The 16,916-nt window shown below is 40.6% G+C and overlaps 2 protein-coding genes and 1 long non-coding RNA gene across 4 annotated transcripts in view; 2 read left to right on the top strand and 1 right to left on the bottom strand.

Moving 5' to 3' along the window:
* Positions 1–2,898, top strand: part of LOC107836990 (uncharacterized) — a 5,012-nt gene extending 2,114 nt beyond the window's left edge. The window contains exon 3 of the long non-coding RNA XR_001662963.1: positions 2,814–2,898. This is a non-coding gene — a long non-coding RNA (uncharacterized LOC107836990). The remainder of the gene's footprint in view (positions 1–2,813) is intronic.
* LOC103142845 (kinesin-like protein KIF26B) overlaps positions 1–7,128 on the bottom strand; it is a 48,024-nt gene extending 40,896 nt beyond the window's left edge. The window contains exons 1-2 of the mRNA XM_007559110.2: positions 6,364–7,128; positions 2,710–3,102 (exon numbers count right to left, since the gene is read on the bottom strand). Of these exons, the coding sequence (XP_007559172.2) occupies positions 2,710–3,102; positions 6,364–6,417 (447 nt within the window). The 5' untranslated portion in view covers positions 6,418–7,128. The remainder of the gene's footprint in view (positions 1–2,709; positions 3,103–6,363) is intronic.
* A 1,521-nt stretch (positions 7,129–8,649) lies between these two features.
* Positions 8,650–15,996, top strand: LOC103142840 (PWWP domain-containing protein MUM1). 2 transcript variants are annotated; one of them, XM_007559106.2, is made up of 14 exons: positions 8,650–8,870; positions 9,345–9,479; positions 9,606–9,904; positions 10,736–10,982; positions 11,209–11,328; positions 11,409–11,479; positions 13,005–13,087; positions 13,208–13,268; positions 13,349–13,424; positions 13,843–13,893; positions 13,975–14,216; positions 15,044–15,265; positions 15,363–15,451; positions 15,559–15,996. In XM_007559106.2, the coding sequence occupies exons 2-14, from the start codon at positions 9,473–9,475 to the stop codon at positions 15,656–15,658; spliced, it is 1,668 nt and encodes a 555-aa protein (XP_007559168.1). In that variant the 5' UTR covers positions 8,650–8,870; positions 9,345–9,472; the 3' UTR covers positions 15,659–15,996. The 2 variants fall into 2 exon arrangements, with proteins under 2 accessions (XP_007559168.1, XP_007559167.1); XM_007559105.2 differs by having other exon boundaries at positions 11,188–11,328.
* The last annotated feature ends 920 nt before the right edge of the window (positions 15,997–16,916 follow it).

Below are 16,916 nucleotides of genomic sequence, written 5' to 3'. Positions count from 1 at the left end.
CGTGCGTGCGTGCGTGCGTGCGTGCGTGCGTGCGTGTGTGTGTGTGTGTGTGTGTATGTGTGTGTGCGTGTGACCTGTCATGTATTCATATTCATGAGACAAACTGAGGTTTGTGTGGTTGGTAAAAATTGATGAATGTGTGTTAGTATTCCTTTACGTGTGTGTCTGATGGGGGTCACACACACTCCACTGTCCCATGGGAATAACAGCAGGTCTCATTCTGACAGTACACCACTGCAAGAAACACACACGCACGCACGCACACACACACACACACACACGCACGCACGCGCACACACACACACACACACACACACAGAGAGAACTGCTGTTCCAGCACATTTGCTGAAGGTGAAGGATTATTGGGTCACATTGCTTCATCAAGGACATGAGTTCGTTTTTTCTTTGACACAGAACACCTGCACAGGTCAGTTTACTCACATCTGGGTTAAACAAAGGAAAGGCCAGCCGGGAAACTCTACCTGGCTAAAATAACTGAACTGTTAAGGTATTCAGTAATGACCCACAGGAATTTGAAAGCAAGCAAAACAGCTCCTGCTTCTGCCTCAAAGCTCCACACACAGCAGGAAGGAGAAGGGCAAGACGTAGAAGTTAAGAGAATCATTCAATTCAGGAAATGTTAACTGCTTCATGTGTTGCTTTGGAGAGGAAAGTTAGCATGTCAGGCAAGAGAAAACATGTAAATGAGGTCCGGGAGTGAACTCTGCCTTTCTGTGTTAAACCAGTTCTGCTAAACCATAAAAGATCTAGTTGACAGTGCTGCTGAAGGATTCAACTGATGCTTGTTCAAACAAAAACAAATAAAACTAAAAAGGATTCTGTTTGCGCATCAAAGCTTTCCAGACAGTCATCAGGTGTGTTTATGCATGGTTCAAAAAAACCCACATCACAGGAGGAAATCAAAGAGCAGCAGTGGGAGGTTTATTAGAGCTTGACAGGTACATGGGTTGAGTCATATTTACCTTGGTGTGGATGATCCTGATTTGATAGAGAACCATAAAAAGAGCATACTGCATAAAATTAGAAATTATGTATTTACACCCCTTTTTACATCCCATTTTTTTCATATTTTGTTTTGCCAGATGTATTTTATTTGAATTTTATGTAATAGAGACCTACAAAGCAGTACATAATTATGAATTTTTTGACCATTTAATTGTCAAAAAGTACTAAAACCATGTATTATTTGTTTCCCGCTCCCACAATTATTCAGTATGGTGTTAAAAAATATTGCAGTGTTTATAATGTGACTAAATGAAAACGACAATTCTGTAAAAGTTTCTCAAAAGCAGTACCTACAGCAGCTGTGATGCAGCATTTTGACTGTGTTCTTCCTCCACTGCAATACATTTAACCACAAAGAAGGCTGTAATCAGTAAGATCTGAACCCAAACTCCCAAATTGCTCCTAATTAATAGCCTTCTAACCATCAGCAAACCTCAGCGCTTTGAAAAAATGTCAAACAGTTAAACTCTTGAATTAAAAGAACCTAAAACTCCATACAGGCTGAGCAATAACTCCAGCAGTCCAAATGTAGTGCTTAGGCTCGCTTTGTGCTCTTTATTAATGCAGTTCTGCATATTGGTATTTGTTACCAATTAACCCAAGGCCAATGTGTGGGCAACAGCTTAAAGTTATTCAGCTGCAACAGAGGAAAATAAAATTCATGGCAAACCAGAGTTGGAAAAAATTGGACGTTAAACGCTCTCCCAGGAGTTAATTTGTGTTTTTGTAGCTCAAGTATAAAATCTCTGCATGAACAACACCAATTGTTTGCTTTTTTCATTCTTTTTTTTTCAGTTATGTTTTATGTATTTGCCTCAAGTGAACCCAAACATCAAAATAATCTGTTTCAGAGCGTGATCTAAAAGAAATACATACATTTATTATATACAAATGGGCTTTTATGACCGTTTTAAGAAGCAATCCTGGAAAAGAAATAATACCTGTTGGTCTATTTCAGTCATCTCTATTTCTTTTTGAACTGGATAACTGTGTACAACTCTGTTAAACATATCTATCCCGTTACAGATTTATCTTTAATCTAATTTAAATATTTCAGATAATTAAATTAAGACAATCTCTGTAAATACAAATGCAGTTTTAAAATGATGATTTTCTTTAAAGTGATGATCACTTGGAGCATAAACAGACTCAGAGTTGGACTCTGTTTCTGAGTCTGAATCTGCATGATTTGATTGAAAGGAATCTGATTTCATTTCTTATTTCCATATGACTTGGAGCTGTTTGTCTTGTAAAGTGCATTATGCTGACAGCTGTGAAACGCCTCTATGTAAATAAACTGATCTGAAAGTAATTGAAACAACAACAAAAACTCAACCAGACTTCTTGTTTGTGGTCACCATCTTGTTTTGTCACTCTGTCTGAACCTGATTAGCAGCTGCAGATATAAATTTTCCAGATCCCAGAGGCTGTTTTGCTTCTGTTCAGCTCGGGGGTGGATCTCATGGGATGACAGCATCCCTTTGATTTATGGCAACAATAACTCTGATGACACAGCAACACTGTAAACAAGCGAATGATTTGAACCCCAGTCCTCCGTGAACTGCCAAGTTAATGACAGCCTCTGTCTGAGTGTCGCAGTTAATCAAGGAATAATATTTTAAACTTTGTGCTGCTGACTGCGAGCCAGATTTAAACGTTCTCCGGGAAGCAAACGGTTTTTACCTTGCTGGAGTACGGGCCTGGGATGAGCAGTTTCAGTGCTTGACGCTTCAGCTCTGTCAGACGCGTGTTGCAGTTCTCACACCATATCACCCTTTCACTTCCAGGTGAACTTCCGCTCCCCGAGGCCGGCGATCCTGTCCCAAAACCCGGAGAGCCACCGAGAGAACCCGGTGATCCAGTGCCAATCCCTGGGGAAATGGTTCCTGGAGATCCAGAGAAGGATCCTGGCGATGAGATCCCCGAGCCTGGGGAAGGGGTACCAGTGGAGCTGGGCATGGAGCCAGCTCCCTCTGGCGCTGGACGAGTGCCGGAGCGGCTGGTTTCCTCGTAGGCCTTTCGGCACCATGTGTCTGGGAAAATGGAGGCCGATTTTGTAGGGGAGGAGTCAGGCATCTGTGGGGATGTATAGATAGTTTCACTGTTAGGAAAGACGAGCTATATCTTAAAGGTGACCCATTATGGTTCCTTGAACAGGTTAGGAAAGGTCTGTGGGCTAAATAAAACATGTTCATTACATTTTTTGTACAAAATCATTCTTAGACAATGAGGTTTTACTGTGTTCAGTCCTGAATATTGTTGATCTCCTTTCAGATTGGGCTGTTTTAGGGCATCTTGTCACTTTAAATCCAAATAAGCTGCTGCTTATTGAGCTGCAACTCAATGTTTACACTCAAACAGATCTGCAACTATACAACCACACATCTTTGAAAAGCAGAAGTGGAGCCTCATGCACAACCACCAAGAATCCAGCAAGTGGTTTCTGGATGGTAAGACAACAACAAAACATTTGTCTTTTCCAGCAGCCATTGTACAGCGCAGTGGTAAAACCAGCTGACCAAACATGCTGGAGCTCAGCTTGGGTTGCCAGGTAATGGGGCTGTGCTCGGCTGGGGTTGCCAGGTAATGGGGCTGTGCTCGGCTGGGGTTGCCAGGTAATGGGGCTGGGCTCGGCTGCGGTTGCTAGGTAACAGCGCGGTGCCTGTTGATTGTTTGGGAGGTTTTTGAAACAACTCACTTTCCAGATGCCAAAAAACATCAACTTATTGCCAGAAAATGGCTGGGCAGGTGTTTTTTTCTAAGTGATTAGGCTAAAACCAGCTGAGACCCAAATGGAAGTACAAAAATGTGTGAAAAGTGAATTTTGCATAATAGATCCTGCTTTAAAACACTGTGTGAACATAAAGGCAAGAGGTTGCTCAGGGAATGTTAAGGTCGGCATAAATGTGAGAGCATATGGCATGTTTTAAGCTGTTGCCATTTTGCTAGGAAGGCAAAACAATGACGCTCTTCCTTTTTCTTGAACAAGCAGAGCAGCACTACTAACATTTCTGAGTGCACAGTATATATATATGAATAAGTTATAAATTGAATAAAAGCTCTTATCTACTGCATGTTTTACACATTTTGCTGGCGAATCCAGATGATAATTAGCTGTCTTTACTGGTCTGAATCTTCACTAACTTGAATTCTCCCAGGGAACGGCTGAATTTTCTCTAGGGACTTCATTCCCCCCACAGTTCACAAAACATGTATGTTCAGTTAATTGGCTGCTCTAAATTGAGCTAAGCAGTGTGTGTGGATTTCTTTGTTGGCCCTCGACTTGCAACATGTCCAGGCCTCAGCCCGCCTCTTACCCATAAACTGCATGAATAATACGACCCCTTCATGCCTCTAAATGAGAAAAAGTGGGCCAAGTAAATGAACCAGAGTGAATATAAATAAATGAGTATTAACAACGTAAGACAGCAACACTGACTAAAAGCAATCAGCTGTCCAATTATCCATTGATCAACTCTGATCAGAATTTGGCAGATCCAACAGAAAGAAATCTGATTTATTAAATGTATCATAACTAAGAATTCCCACAATCTTTGGCACATATGTGCACCAAACAGCAGCTTCTACATTGATGTTTGGGTCACGTGTTTGGATGCATAAATAGGGGTAAAAACCAGAAAAAAAATGAAATATGAAAAAACATCTCATGATTGAGACAGCCAACATTTGGGACATATCATAACAGATATCCATTCATTTGCACACCCCAGATATTCTTCTCCCCCATCATTCGTGGAGAGTCCAAGGTGTTTCCAGGCCAGAAGAGGCATAAAATCTCTCCAGCTTGTTTTGGGTCGGCGCTGGAGTCGTCTTCTCCCGGTGGGAAAAGCCTGGTTAACCTCCAAATGGAGGCACCCAGCAGACATCCTGAACAGATGCCTGAACTGTCTCACTGGATTCATTCTGTCTCAGGTGGCGAAGTCTGATGAGTCAGGGAAAACTGAGACAATCATTGTGGCAAACATTGCCAAGGTAATGAAACAACTTCCCTGCGGCAGGGAGCCAGAAGTGACAAATATTTATCCCGAGGTGCTGGCGGCTATGGACGTTCAGGGGCTGTTGTTGTTGTTGACGCATTTCTTTAAGATCAGTTGGAAAAGTGGAAAGGTAGACCAAGATTGTGGTCCTAATTTTTAGAAAAGGAGAGAGTCTTCCACTTATCTTTCTACCTCAACAAATTCCTGTCTAGGACGTTAGAAATGCTGGTTCAAGGAGGAATGTTGTTTGTTATGGACTAGATCTTTACCTTTGCAGGATTTCCGAGCAGTCTGTCTTTTTGGCTCTTTTTGGGCCACTGAAGCTTTTCTGTTGGTGTTGCTGCAGTTACACTGAGAACAGGGATGCTTATAGAGACTTGGTTGTATGACCGAAGCAAGAACTGTTTGCTTATTCTCAGCACAAAGCTGAGATTTTTCCCAGTGAATGTTGGGGGATCAACCAGGGCTGCCACTTGTCTCCAGTCCTATTTGTTGTATTCATGAGCAAGACTTCAAGGCTTAGTAGTGGAGGGAAGAATATCTGGTTGTGAGATCTCTGAGTTTTATCTTTCTGTTGCAGATGATGTGGTTCTCTTGGCATCTTTGGACTTAGTTCTGACCATTCTCATCGTTTCCAGTTCTGAACCAGAAAAAGGTGGACCGCTCCCTCCAGGTTTGGGTTACGTCCCTGACTCTAGAGAAGGAGTTCATGATGAATGGTAGAGAGGAGAGGGAGGTAAATGGGAGCTTTAGGTACAGAGTCTCAGCTCCTCAACAAAAAAAAATAGCAGTACATTACAAAAAATTCAAGTTATTGCAAACTGGTCTGACTTAGTAATGTGAACAACTGAGTGTCATGAGGTGAGAAGTGGATCTTTCGAGGTTGAATTAGACATTCTGGTGTAGTGGCTGCAGGGCCACTAATTCTATGGCCATAAAAAAGCAGCTATGTATAAAAATGACGGGTGGGGAAGTGGCGAGGCTGCTATATTATGACCAAACCCTGTGCAATAAACTGAAGCTAATTGCAGATGAGCCAGAAGCACAGGTGTGAGAGTGAGAATAACACCTGACTTGGCAGTGATAATTAAAGAGATGCAGCGTGATGAATTTAAACCCACCGATGTGACACTATGAGCAGTGATGTGTGAACTACGCATGGACACAAACCTAATGAGAGCTGTCATCAGGTTGTATATTTATGACCAACTAAAGATGGAAGCAAGCTGCACTTCATTGTAGTGGGTGGAGCAGTGAATGGATGAGAAGTTTTTAGATTTTCCAGGTTTACACACAGAGAAGCACCAATTCATCCGGAATTTAAAAATAAAAAACCTACCCCATGTTTTCTGCTCCGGCTGCTCCTCTCCCTAGTCCCCGACAGTGAAGTCATGTTGTAGGTAAGAGGAGGGGGAGAAGGAGGAGGAGAGGAGAAATGACCTCTTCTGCCGCTTCACATTCAAAAAAAAAAAACAACCACTGGATCGATTTCAATTAACTGCACGCCCCTGCAGGTCGCTCGTCTCGGTCTTGCGGTACACCTCACGCCGTAGTCAGACGCATGTGGTGAGAGGTGTGATCCCCATCAAGCTGCCAGGAAAACAAAACCGGCTCCTTTGGTGAAAATTGAGCCAGAAATAGTTGCAGCGCAGAGAAAAGATGCACAAGTCATGCGGCAGACTGCGCTCCGCACTGAATGAGGCTCTGTGGCTCTGTGCTCAGCGCGCTGGAGTGGCACCGCGCTCAGCCCTGCCTGTCTCCATTTAACTCTGCATCTCAACCCGCTCAGGTAGATCTAACTCCTCCAGGGTGAAGTCCACCGTGAGGATCACAAAACATGATCAACGCATGTCAGAATGGGCGGCATCCGACTGAAAAAAACACCTCAGCGACGAGAGTCTGCGTGCGCCTCGCTTTTGGAACTTTAACTGGACCCATGCGCACCCTCCTGTTGACTTCACGACGCTCCGCACTCTGCTGCAGCCAGCAGTGGACTAAGGACACTGGAGCGAGACGCACATCTGGATGAGGGCGGGGCCAACCTGCCCCTCATCGACCTTAGGCCAATCACACGTCCAGATGTTCCAGCTGAGTGGCATCTGGACTACATGCGTCAGAGAGAGAGAGAAACCCCCCCAACTATATATAAATATATTCATGTTCTGTGTTTACTGTCTAGACACCTGAAAAATATGGGAAACCTTTGTATTTGGAGGACTTTATCTCAGAATATGTCAGTTTTAGATCCCTAGTAATCATTGTGTGTAATAATAAAAATAATAATGATAATATGTAAGCAGTTTTAAGTGTTTAAGAGTGTGAAATTTTTCTAATACTTTTTGTCAAGATGTTTAAAATTAAGCAGACCTGTAGTAGAGTAGAGTGGACTGGTCCATCAGGTCTCCTGCTGCTGCGCTAGCAGCTCCTGACTTCAAGTCAAAACTTCTGTTTAATTATCCTGATTCCACCTTATGAAGATCAAGAGATCTCTGCTGGAGGACAAATCTGAATTGATTTGCATCGCAGAGAAGACCCCTGTGTTCAACTAACAAAAAACAAACGTGATCAGTAGAGGGGCGGGTACACACTGGCCTCTGCAGGCCACGTGGGGTTATTACTGGTAAAACCACGTCCGGTGGGGAAAAGGACTGTACTGTTGAACTAATTATAAGTTAAACGTGTAATGCGAAACATTTCAGCCACAAAGAGAAAAATACATATGTTGAAATTTTCTCTTAAAATAAAATATAAATCATAAAGAAAACACAGAGTTGTTATTCCAAATATTTCGTTGATGCTCTTCTTTTCAGTCCTAAAAACAAAACAAACAAACAAAAAAGGTGGAACCTTTTTGCATATTTCATCATTTTCGAAATGAAACACTAACTTAACTTGCTTGAAAATGGAAAGAGTCAATTCCCAATGCCTGACCAGGTCTTTGTCTGCAGTTGTCCAGGCTGTTTATGCATGGTTCTTCCACTCAACCTTCCGTTAATACACTTGGATGCAGCAATTTTTTTTAGCAATGATTCTTTGTTACAAAAACAGTTATGTCTTTAAAATCTTTATTTATTAAATATTTATGTGAAAATTAGTTTTAGATTTCAATGAGCTGTGCTATAATATTGTATGTCAAAATATCACTCTGAATATCAGAGATTCTCTTTTTGAATTTATATACTGAACTCAACTTTTTGATATTATCCATTTTACTTACATGTATTTGCATTGTCTCTGTCTACATGAAGTATAGAGTTACATAATAAATTATGTGCTGCAATGAGGCTTATTTGTTATATTAAAAGTACCTTTAAAAAGTCCTTTAATCAGAAATTTTAACATGGAGACCGAGAGCCCGGATTTTCTTTTATTCAAATCTAAAATGTTGGGTTCTCAAAGGCTGTAAGTTGAAGATTACCATGATCAACAAAAATAAAGACTTAAAAGCATTCATCTCAGTGTGATTAATCTATATAGTGTGTTTTACTTAGTGAGTTGAGTTTCTGCTATAAATAAGTTTTGTAATTTACATAATATGAGTGTAATTTTAAAGAAAATTTAAAGAAGTGCATTTCAAACCAGCTGTTACTTGCCCTCCGGGCCACGAGGTGGCGTTTGGTTAATTCTTTTAGAGCGCTTCACAGCCCGCGAATGGAAGCAAGAGTCATGTCTTGTTCCAAACAGGAATTTGTGTTGATATCGCGTTGCTTTCGGTTTTCCGTCTAATATTTAGCTAGTTTTCAGCACTTTGTCTTTCTGCCTTTTGCGACCTGGTGCTGCAGTAAATATGAGCAGGTACTGGGACGCATGATGCCTCTGGGTTTCTGAACAATCACAGCGTTTACGGTGAGTTTCAATCTGTAGCTAATTTTGTTAGTGTTGGCAGTTGGCTTCTTATGTTTTGACATCCCACCTCTTGCTTTGCGCAAGTTATTTGTACGTTATTATCTCACATTTTGGCTTTTAAGCTTCAAATGATAATGCTTTAAATTAAAACCTTGTGCAATAAAAATATCAGCAGACATTTTTGGGTTGTTATGGCGCATTTTCCAAAATGAACTAGCTTGTTTTGCAGGTTATTTCGTTGTTTGTATGCATTTTTCAATCTGGATATGATCTTAATGCTTGCTTATTATTCAACTGCTGAGCTTGCTTGTTTTGACACATTGTAGTAAACAAAGCTGTAGCAATGCACACATTCCCGTCATTTTACTAAGAGTTAGACAACGTATTTAACATGAATTCACCAGTGTACAATTTATTGCTTAATAATTTCTCCATTCATTTCTTTATCTGTCTGTCAACTTTATTGTTACAAAGGACATTCATATTGCCCGGGTGGATGACATTTCCCCTGGTAATGTCGCTTCTGTACTCATGTTCATCTGTCTGCCAACAAACTCAAAGCACATCATTTCAATGAGAGGAGCACACTGAGCCACACAACAATGAGAGGTACAGCATTTAATCTCCTGCATTGTCCATGTTGTTCTATTTCAAAACTATTTCAAAATTTTTTTTAAATTTTAAAATTTTCTCAACTGTTTATTGACTTGAGGTTATCTTTGTATTATCTTCCAGGGAGACCTCGTAAAATAAGGAAAAGTGACTCCAAAGAGTCACCCGTCTTTAATAATGTCCCGTCGCCGTCATCTGCACAAGTGCCCATTTTCGATAATATCTCCAATCTCAGCTTGCCTGCTTTAGAATCTGAACCAGTTACACCCAAGAGATGCAAGGGACGAAGGAGACGGACACAAGAAGCCATTAGTGTGACTTCAATGCCTGTGCACTGCTCCTCCACATCCAACATTTCACTCTCCTCCCCCAGAGCTGATGAAGAGCCGCTGGAGTACGCTGAATTTACCACTCAAGCAAAGGTGAGGTGTGAAGTAAAGTTTTACTGAGATATGCTTTGGCATTTTTTTAGCTTTAGAGATGCACTGTCCATTTGGAAAATAAAAAAAAATGGTTTTTTTTTTATCTCTGAAGGCATGGGTGATACGGCCTTGATATTTTAGATTAAAATATCAATCGTAACCAGAAAAGCGACGATAAAAAGTAATAAAAAAAAACTAAAAAAAAAACGTTTTTATGTTATCTTTCTTTAAAAAAAAATCTGAATTGGCAAAAAGTGGTATTGGCAAATCAACACTTTATGAAAACCAGAGAGTGGAAAATAACCACTTGGTCTGGAAGGGTTCACTAATTCTTCAGTATTCATCCAGCTCAGCTTTGTTTCTCCCCTTTCGAAATATTTGGACAACCTAGACATTTCAAATGTGAGATTATATAGCCTTACGTTAGGCAGGGCCATGCTCCCCGAGTCCCTGGCACGCCACATTTTCTAATTCTGGGTTTCTTCTTGTTTCAAAGTAAGTCCTTAACGTAAGTCTCATACTGTTTGTAAACCTGGGATGGGATGTCAACAGGCACCATCATGGACACATAATTTAATAATGGGGCTATCACCATTTTTATAACATTCACCTTTCCCCATAAAGAGAGTTTCAGTTTTGCCCATTTATTAAGATTAGTTTTTATCTTCTGAAGAAGCGGTTCCACATTCAGTAGCATTATTTCCTGTAGAATCGAGTGAAGTCGTATACCCAGATATTTCATACCCGAGGGAACCCACTTAAAGTTAAATGGTGTAATATCATTTGAGTGACACGTTTAATACAGTATAGCATCTTTTCATGTTGCTGCAGACTCCAGAGGACGGTCCACCATGCCACAAAGCAAAACCTCAAAAAAGAAAGTCTCGAACTTCTCAGCCAAGGCAACTGAAACAAAGAGGAGCCGTGGCGCAAACCCAGAAAAACGGGACTCCAACGAAGCGTCGGCGTGGCAGGACGCGGAAGACCATGACTGGAGATGCAAAGGGAAACGGCACTCAGCCATCCAAACGCTTGAGGCCGAAGTTTGAGCTGCAGAAGCCTGATGCAGCTGAACAAGGTACCGTCTGATGTTTGTCTCAATGCACCTAAAGTAAAGGTCCTAAAGAACCGTGGGCTCAGCTAATTGCACCTTTTGCTGGTCTCAGATTCAGTTTTAATGCCTCTATATTTTAAAAAATAATTATTTGGCACTGTACAATTTTCCTGAATGCAGGAATGACCTCTGACTCCCTTGTCTTGTCTGCTCTCTAATCCCCAAAAAGATGACTCTTTGCTATCTTCAGATCTTTCAATCGAACTGCATCATGATGAGGAACAGCTGCCCTCTCTGCCCTTACAAGAAAATGAGAGTGAAGATGAGGAGGAGGAAGATCTGCCAAGTTTCCTGATGCAGAAAAACAATAGTAAGGAGAAAACCGCAGTGACTGAACGCAAACGATCTCCACAATCCCTACTGGATTTTTAATTGATTGTTGTCTTGCAGAACCTCCATCGATCACAGAAGGAGCATTTGTGTGGGGCAGATGTAGAAACTATCCATACTGGCCTGCATTGGTAAGGACGAAAACATTAGGAGATACTAAAGTTTTTCTCACAGTGAACATTTCTCATTCTAGGCTCAGTTAGTATTAGCAAAGTTGTTTCTACTAATATGTCCCTCAAAATAGTTTGCTGGGATTTTTTTTTTGCCGTTCCTCCAGACATAACCGGTAGAACTGAGTCGTTGCTCCCACACATCTTAACAGTTCTGCTTAGAAATTTTCCAAGGCCACAACAAACATTGACTTTATTGTCCTTAAGCCACTTTGCAGCTGCTCTGGTTGTGTGTTTGTGGTCTCATTTGGACCTAGACTTTGACTTCCTGATGTGCTGAGATGTCATCTCAGTGTTTCCACATATTGTCATTTCCTCAAGCTGCTATTTTCTATTTTTGGAGTTGCACCAGACCCTCCTGCATCTGAACACCCCCAACAGATGATGCTGCCACCTAGAGAAATGGTTATTTTAGTAATCAAGCATTGTATTCATGCATTCAACTGAGTTATCGAATTAAAATTTGATCAAGTAAATTATCGGTAAATTCTACCATAACCACAGTGTTACTTATTGGATATCAACATTTTTTTTTTATTTGTGCATCTTGAACAATAACATCCCTGTAATTTAGAAAAGTAACCTGTAACCAATAATAGCTCAATTTTCCAGTTAATCTGGCAAAATTAAAAAAAAAAATATGACATTGTATGAAATTGAATAATAACGTTCAGACGTTTGTAGACCAGCTTTTAGTTTATGTATCCATCTTCAATCAGTTTAATAGATGAACTCCCACATTTCACAGCCATTTATAGGTTTTGTGTTCATGTTAGCGACTGGATTTGGCTCCATCATTTGGCGCCACAACGCGCTCCGCCGTCCATTTGTTGGGATAAAATGAAATTTATCCTCTGTGTTCGGTCTATCCGCTCTCCTGCAGCGCTCTTCCTTGCCGTTCGCTCTTCACCGCCACCAGGAAGCAGCTCTGGGAGGAGAAAGGCTGCTGTACTCCAGGCATTGCACCAGTCACTTTAAGGATGCTTATTGATCCCAAAAAATAGTAAAAACCCAGACATTATCACCAATCAATAAAATCCCCTCGGAACGAACTTAAAAATTGGATGTAATGCTGCTAACACTTAGCAACAACTCAGAGGCGGAAGTGAGAGAGTTGCGCAACATAAATAATCACCTGGCCTGAACAACTAAACAATAAAACATAATTTAACAGCTTTGGGGAAGATAATTTACCTCGAGGGATTTTAATAATCATTGAACTCGACTCATTCGAGGAATCGTTACAGCTCTACGGCCTCCTCCGTTCTTCACAGATCAGATTCAGGTTTGCAACCTTTTTCTTCCAAATGTGGCTACGGTATTTAAGCACTTTGATATTTGGTTTAATAAGACCGCAGGTCACATCTTAAACATTAGCTTTTGGAGTAATGGCTTCTGCCTCTCTGAGTGGCCTTTCAGCCTATGTCGTTTCCCTGTTGATAATGACTCAGTTCAGGCAGCATCTGCTGTTTTTTGTTTTCTGCAGGTAAAAAATGTGAACCGAAGACAGAAGAAAGCAAGCGTCATGTTTGTTGACCAGGCGTTCACAGGGATTCAGAAACAAAAGGGGTAGGAACAAAAATCTGCTTTTTTTTCTTTTGTTTGCTCATTACTCATTTCGTCCTGTACCTGCATCTCTGCTGAAATGTTATTGAGCGCAACATAACATTTCAAATGTTGTTCCTGAAGGTTCACGTTGCCTCTGAGAACCTTGAAACCCTTTGACTGTGAAGAAGCAGATGAACTGATGGTAAGCTCTGTTCAAACACCACTGACTAATCTGTGAAGGTTGTCTGTGAAGGCTGTCCTGACAGTTTGTTTCTTCTCTAGCAAAAAGCCAAAGAGTCATATGAGGCTGCTATTACATGGTCCCTGGAGTTCATAGAAGACTACAGGATGCGTATTGGTCAGTAGGAATTACAGTAATAACTGTCGTCCGCTTTGCAGTAGGCTGATCCTCGAGTGCTTTAGACTAAAAACAAAAAACAGGAAGTATAAGAATAGAAGTATCAGAACAAAAGCATGATGTGGATTTCATAGGCGAGAAACCAAAGTGCGTTTCTACGACCCGTAAAGTGGCGGAGCAGATAAATCAGCAGGCAGAGGAGAAATCAGACTGGACTTTAACAAAACGTTTGTTGTTTGAGGTGATGTTGAAAGTCCTTTGTTTTCTACTTTCTCCAGTCCTTTGGAAATGGATGTAGACTGTCTGCATTTGACACAGACCAAATATGATGAAGTCCTCTGACTTTCATTTTATGTAAACATTGTTTTACTTTGTGAAGCGACTTCTTACCATGTTTCCTTCTCTGTTTTGCTCTCAGCATGCGGCTCATTTTCAGGCTCCTTCATTGAGTATTGTAATCATGACATGAGTAAGTTTCTTCATCAGACAGCGACGCCTTCGCAGACATCTGACGCTGCAAAACTAATCACTGTTACTGTTTTTGCAACAGGCTATCCGGTGAGGAGGAAGTATCCGCAGGCTGCCTCAGAGAGACTAACAATCACCAGTGATGTCGTAATGGAGGAACCGTGTGAACATCACCAGGAGGACAGCGTTGGCGAGAAGCACAAAGACGTTTCCACCTGCTCCAAGAGGCTGCTGCCAGACCGAACTCATGCTGCCCACAACCGAGCCAATGAGAAGCTGGTTCATTTCATTGTCAAGCAGCGGATGGTGGAGAAACGTCTCCTGGTAGGATTCTTTATTTCTGCTGCTGTTGCAGAGCGTCTTCCTTCACATTTCACATCCTTTTTATATCTACTGAGGTGGATAGAAGTGGTTTGACCAGGAGACTTTGCCTTTAAACTTTGGGGTAGTTTGGGTTAGCATAAAGTATTATTTCTTTACTGACTTACATCTGAGGAGCTGAGCATGTAATTTAACTTAGTCTTTGGTGAAATCTCTGATATCTGAATGATGCACGATACTTCAAAAATCTTAATATTTGAGTATTTTCTTATTTTCTTATGGTTCTCTAGCAGTTGTGATACCTGCACAGGTTTTGGCTGGTAGTAGTCGTCCTCCCAGTAAAGATGGGAGGTTTTCAGATCTGCTTCATACTAACAGCATGCAGTCTTTGTCATGGGGGAAATGTTATACCTTTAATCTATAGCTTCAGTCTGTCTTTTTAGGTGTGAGATATGCATTAGGGAAGTGATCCATAGTACACAATATAACCATCTGTTTTAAACTGACCAGTAACAGTAGCGATGCATGTTTAACAATAGTGATTATTGTTTTTTTGTTGTTGTTTGTTTTTATCAACATCATGTTGTTCCTCAGCTACCACAGCTTGAACTTTTACTTCCAACATGAAAGCTGTGCCTGCCTCTGGGCGTCAGAAAGCATATTGTTCTGCAGAAAACTTGTTCAGACAATAACTACCGAGCACCTGTGACGGGTATTTACTCAGTTAAAGAGTCGCAGTGCTGATTTAACTGATATTAATGTATTCCAAACAAACTTTACCGTTTTGTTTTAATTTCTCTGCTTAATTAATTAATTTAATCTGCTTACAGGCCGTGATCCGAGGGCAGCAGGAGTCCAGATGGCTCCGCTCTTTTCTGAGTGCCAAAAGACGGAGAGTGGTGAACATTTACCTGGAGGACGACCAGCAGCTGGATCGGGTCTACTGGTACCTAAATGAGCTCTACGCTAAAGCTGTGCCCAAATCTCCTCGCCTCGCCGACGTGAAGTCGATGGAGCGCGTCCCTTTTGTCCTAGATGTGCTTCTACCGGAGGTCAGAGAAGACTCGCACATATTACTGATTACATTTTTGCGCACACAAGTCTCTCATTTTATTTTTTAACTTGTAATTTTCTTGTCTTTTTATGCAGGCTATCATTTATGCCATTGCTGGGGTGGACAACGTTTCGGTCAAAAAGGCAGAGGAGAAGTACCTGAAAGGGCGATGCATTAGCAACAGGTAGGATTTGAGTGTTTTCAAATGTGAAAGGTGTAAAATAAAAACAATATCTTAGCCCATATTTGAAACTGATGAATGATCTTTTCTTCCTTTTTACCTTTTTCTAGAGAAAGGCAAGAGTTTGACCTGATGATTGAACGGCAGATGTGGAGGAAGTCACAGCTTCAGAATACAGGACTTGAATTATTTTCTGACTCTATCAGTTAAAACTGGGGAACAGATGCATTTTTTTTTACGTTGTTTTTTTTTTTTTTACTATCTGAAATATTAAAAAAAACTTGCCCCGCAAAGCAATGCAACATTACTACTTCTTTAATATCCTTTATTATTTTAAGCAAGTATGTCTTTTTTTAATTATTTTTTTACACTTATAATTTTAAAAAATGGGGCTTATCTATTAAATAATATCGTTAAAAGTTTCAGAGCATTTAAGAAGCACTTTTTTTTCTTTTTCTTTTTTTTTTTTGCATTTGCTTGTGCGAAAATGCATATTGAATGAATGCTTGCTGTGTACAAATAAAGCCTTGGCTTCCTCTTTCTGGAAATTCATCTCTGCAGTCATTTAGCAGAAATTTTGTTTAGGAAATCCTATAAATCTGTTTAACTTTTACAATTTCCCTTCTAATCTCTTTGAATACCTGTCTTTAATCGATACAGAGGAACACCTGGTAGATGATGTCAGATAATTCTCAAAATTCTCGTCACACCCTCAGGCTTTATCCTGTGTTAAAGTTACTATTATTTATGGAAACAGTGGAAACCTCTGGCTGAGTGAAGGTGGAAAAGAAACATGTTTTGTTTTTCTTTGTACAAAGCTGTTTTATGATCACTCTGTTTGGTTTGAACTGAAATATTCGCTATCCTGTCATGTGAAACTAATCATAAGACAGACTCAGACTTCCACATGATAGATCAGACTTGGCCTACAGGGTATTTATCAACAGGAAATGCCTATGATTTCCTGTTACACATGATGTTTCTTGTTTTTGCTCTCTTTTTTTAAGTGACCTGGAGTGTTATGAAAGGAGCTTTGAAATAAAATGTATTAAGTACCTGGGGTATGAACGCAACTCATCTTGGTATAACAACTTTGATAGTCAGAAATTGCTTTGCATTTGCTTTTATGTTTGTGGCCACTATGTTTTAGATCAGATAATTATCACCTAAGAGCAGCTTTCACTCAAGGGAGACTAGAAAGAAATGAGGCATTTGCATCACATTCAAAATAGGGTGAAAGCATTTGGATGCAGGGAGAGTATAGGAGAGAAGAAACTGCTAGAACAAGAATTAGGAATTGGGACACTACATACAATAGCACATTATAAACGATAAGGAAGCATGAGACAGGGATGTGTGAAAGTTAACAGGAAGGGGAAATAGTTGAACATGTGGTTTTTAGACCTACAGTGCACATGGGGAGATTTTGAAGGTGAGGTTGAAGGAACTAATGTTGCACAGCTAAGGT

Source organism: Poecilia formosa, unplaced genomic scaffold, assembly GCF_000485575.1.
Source record: "Poecilia formosa unplaced genomic scaffold, Poecilia_formosa-5.1.2 Scaffold102, whole genome shotgun sequence".
Classification (NCBI taxonomy): Eukaryota; Metazoa; Chordata; class Actinopteri; order Cyprinodontiformes; family Poeciliidae; genus Poecilia; species Poecilia formosa.
Note: the sequence above shows the minus strand (reverse complement) of the source record. Positions and strands in the feature narration are given on the sequence as shown.

Excerpts from the sequence above, each read along its gene's own strand:
- LOC103142840 (XM_007559105.2), top strand. Across the intron at positions 11,329-11,408 it reads CCTGATGCAGAAAAACAATA|AACCTCCATCGATCACAGAA; the intron begins GTAAGGAGAAAA and ends GTTGTCTTGCAG. Across the intron at positions 15,452-15,558 it reads GGGCGATGCATTAGCAACAG|AGAAAGGCAAGAGTTTGACC; the intron begins GTAGGATTTGAG and ends ACCTTTTTCTAG.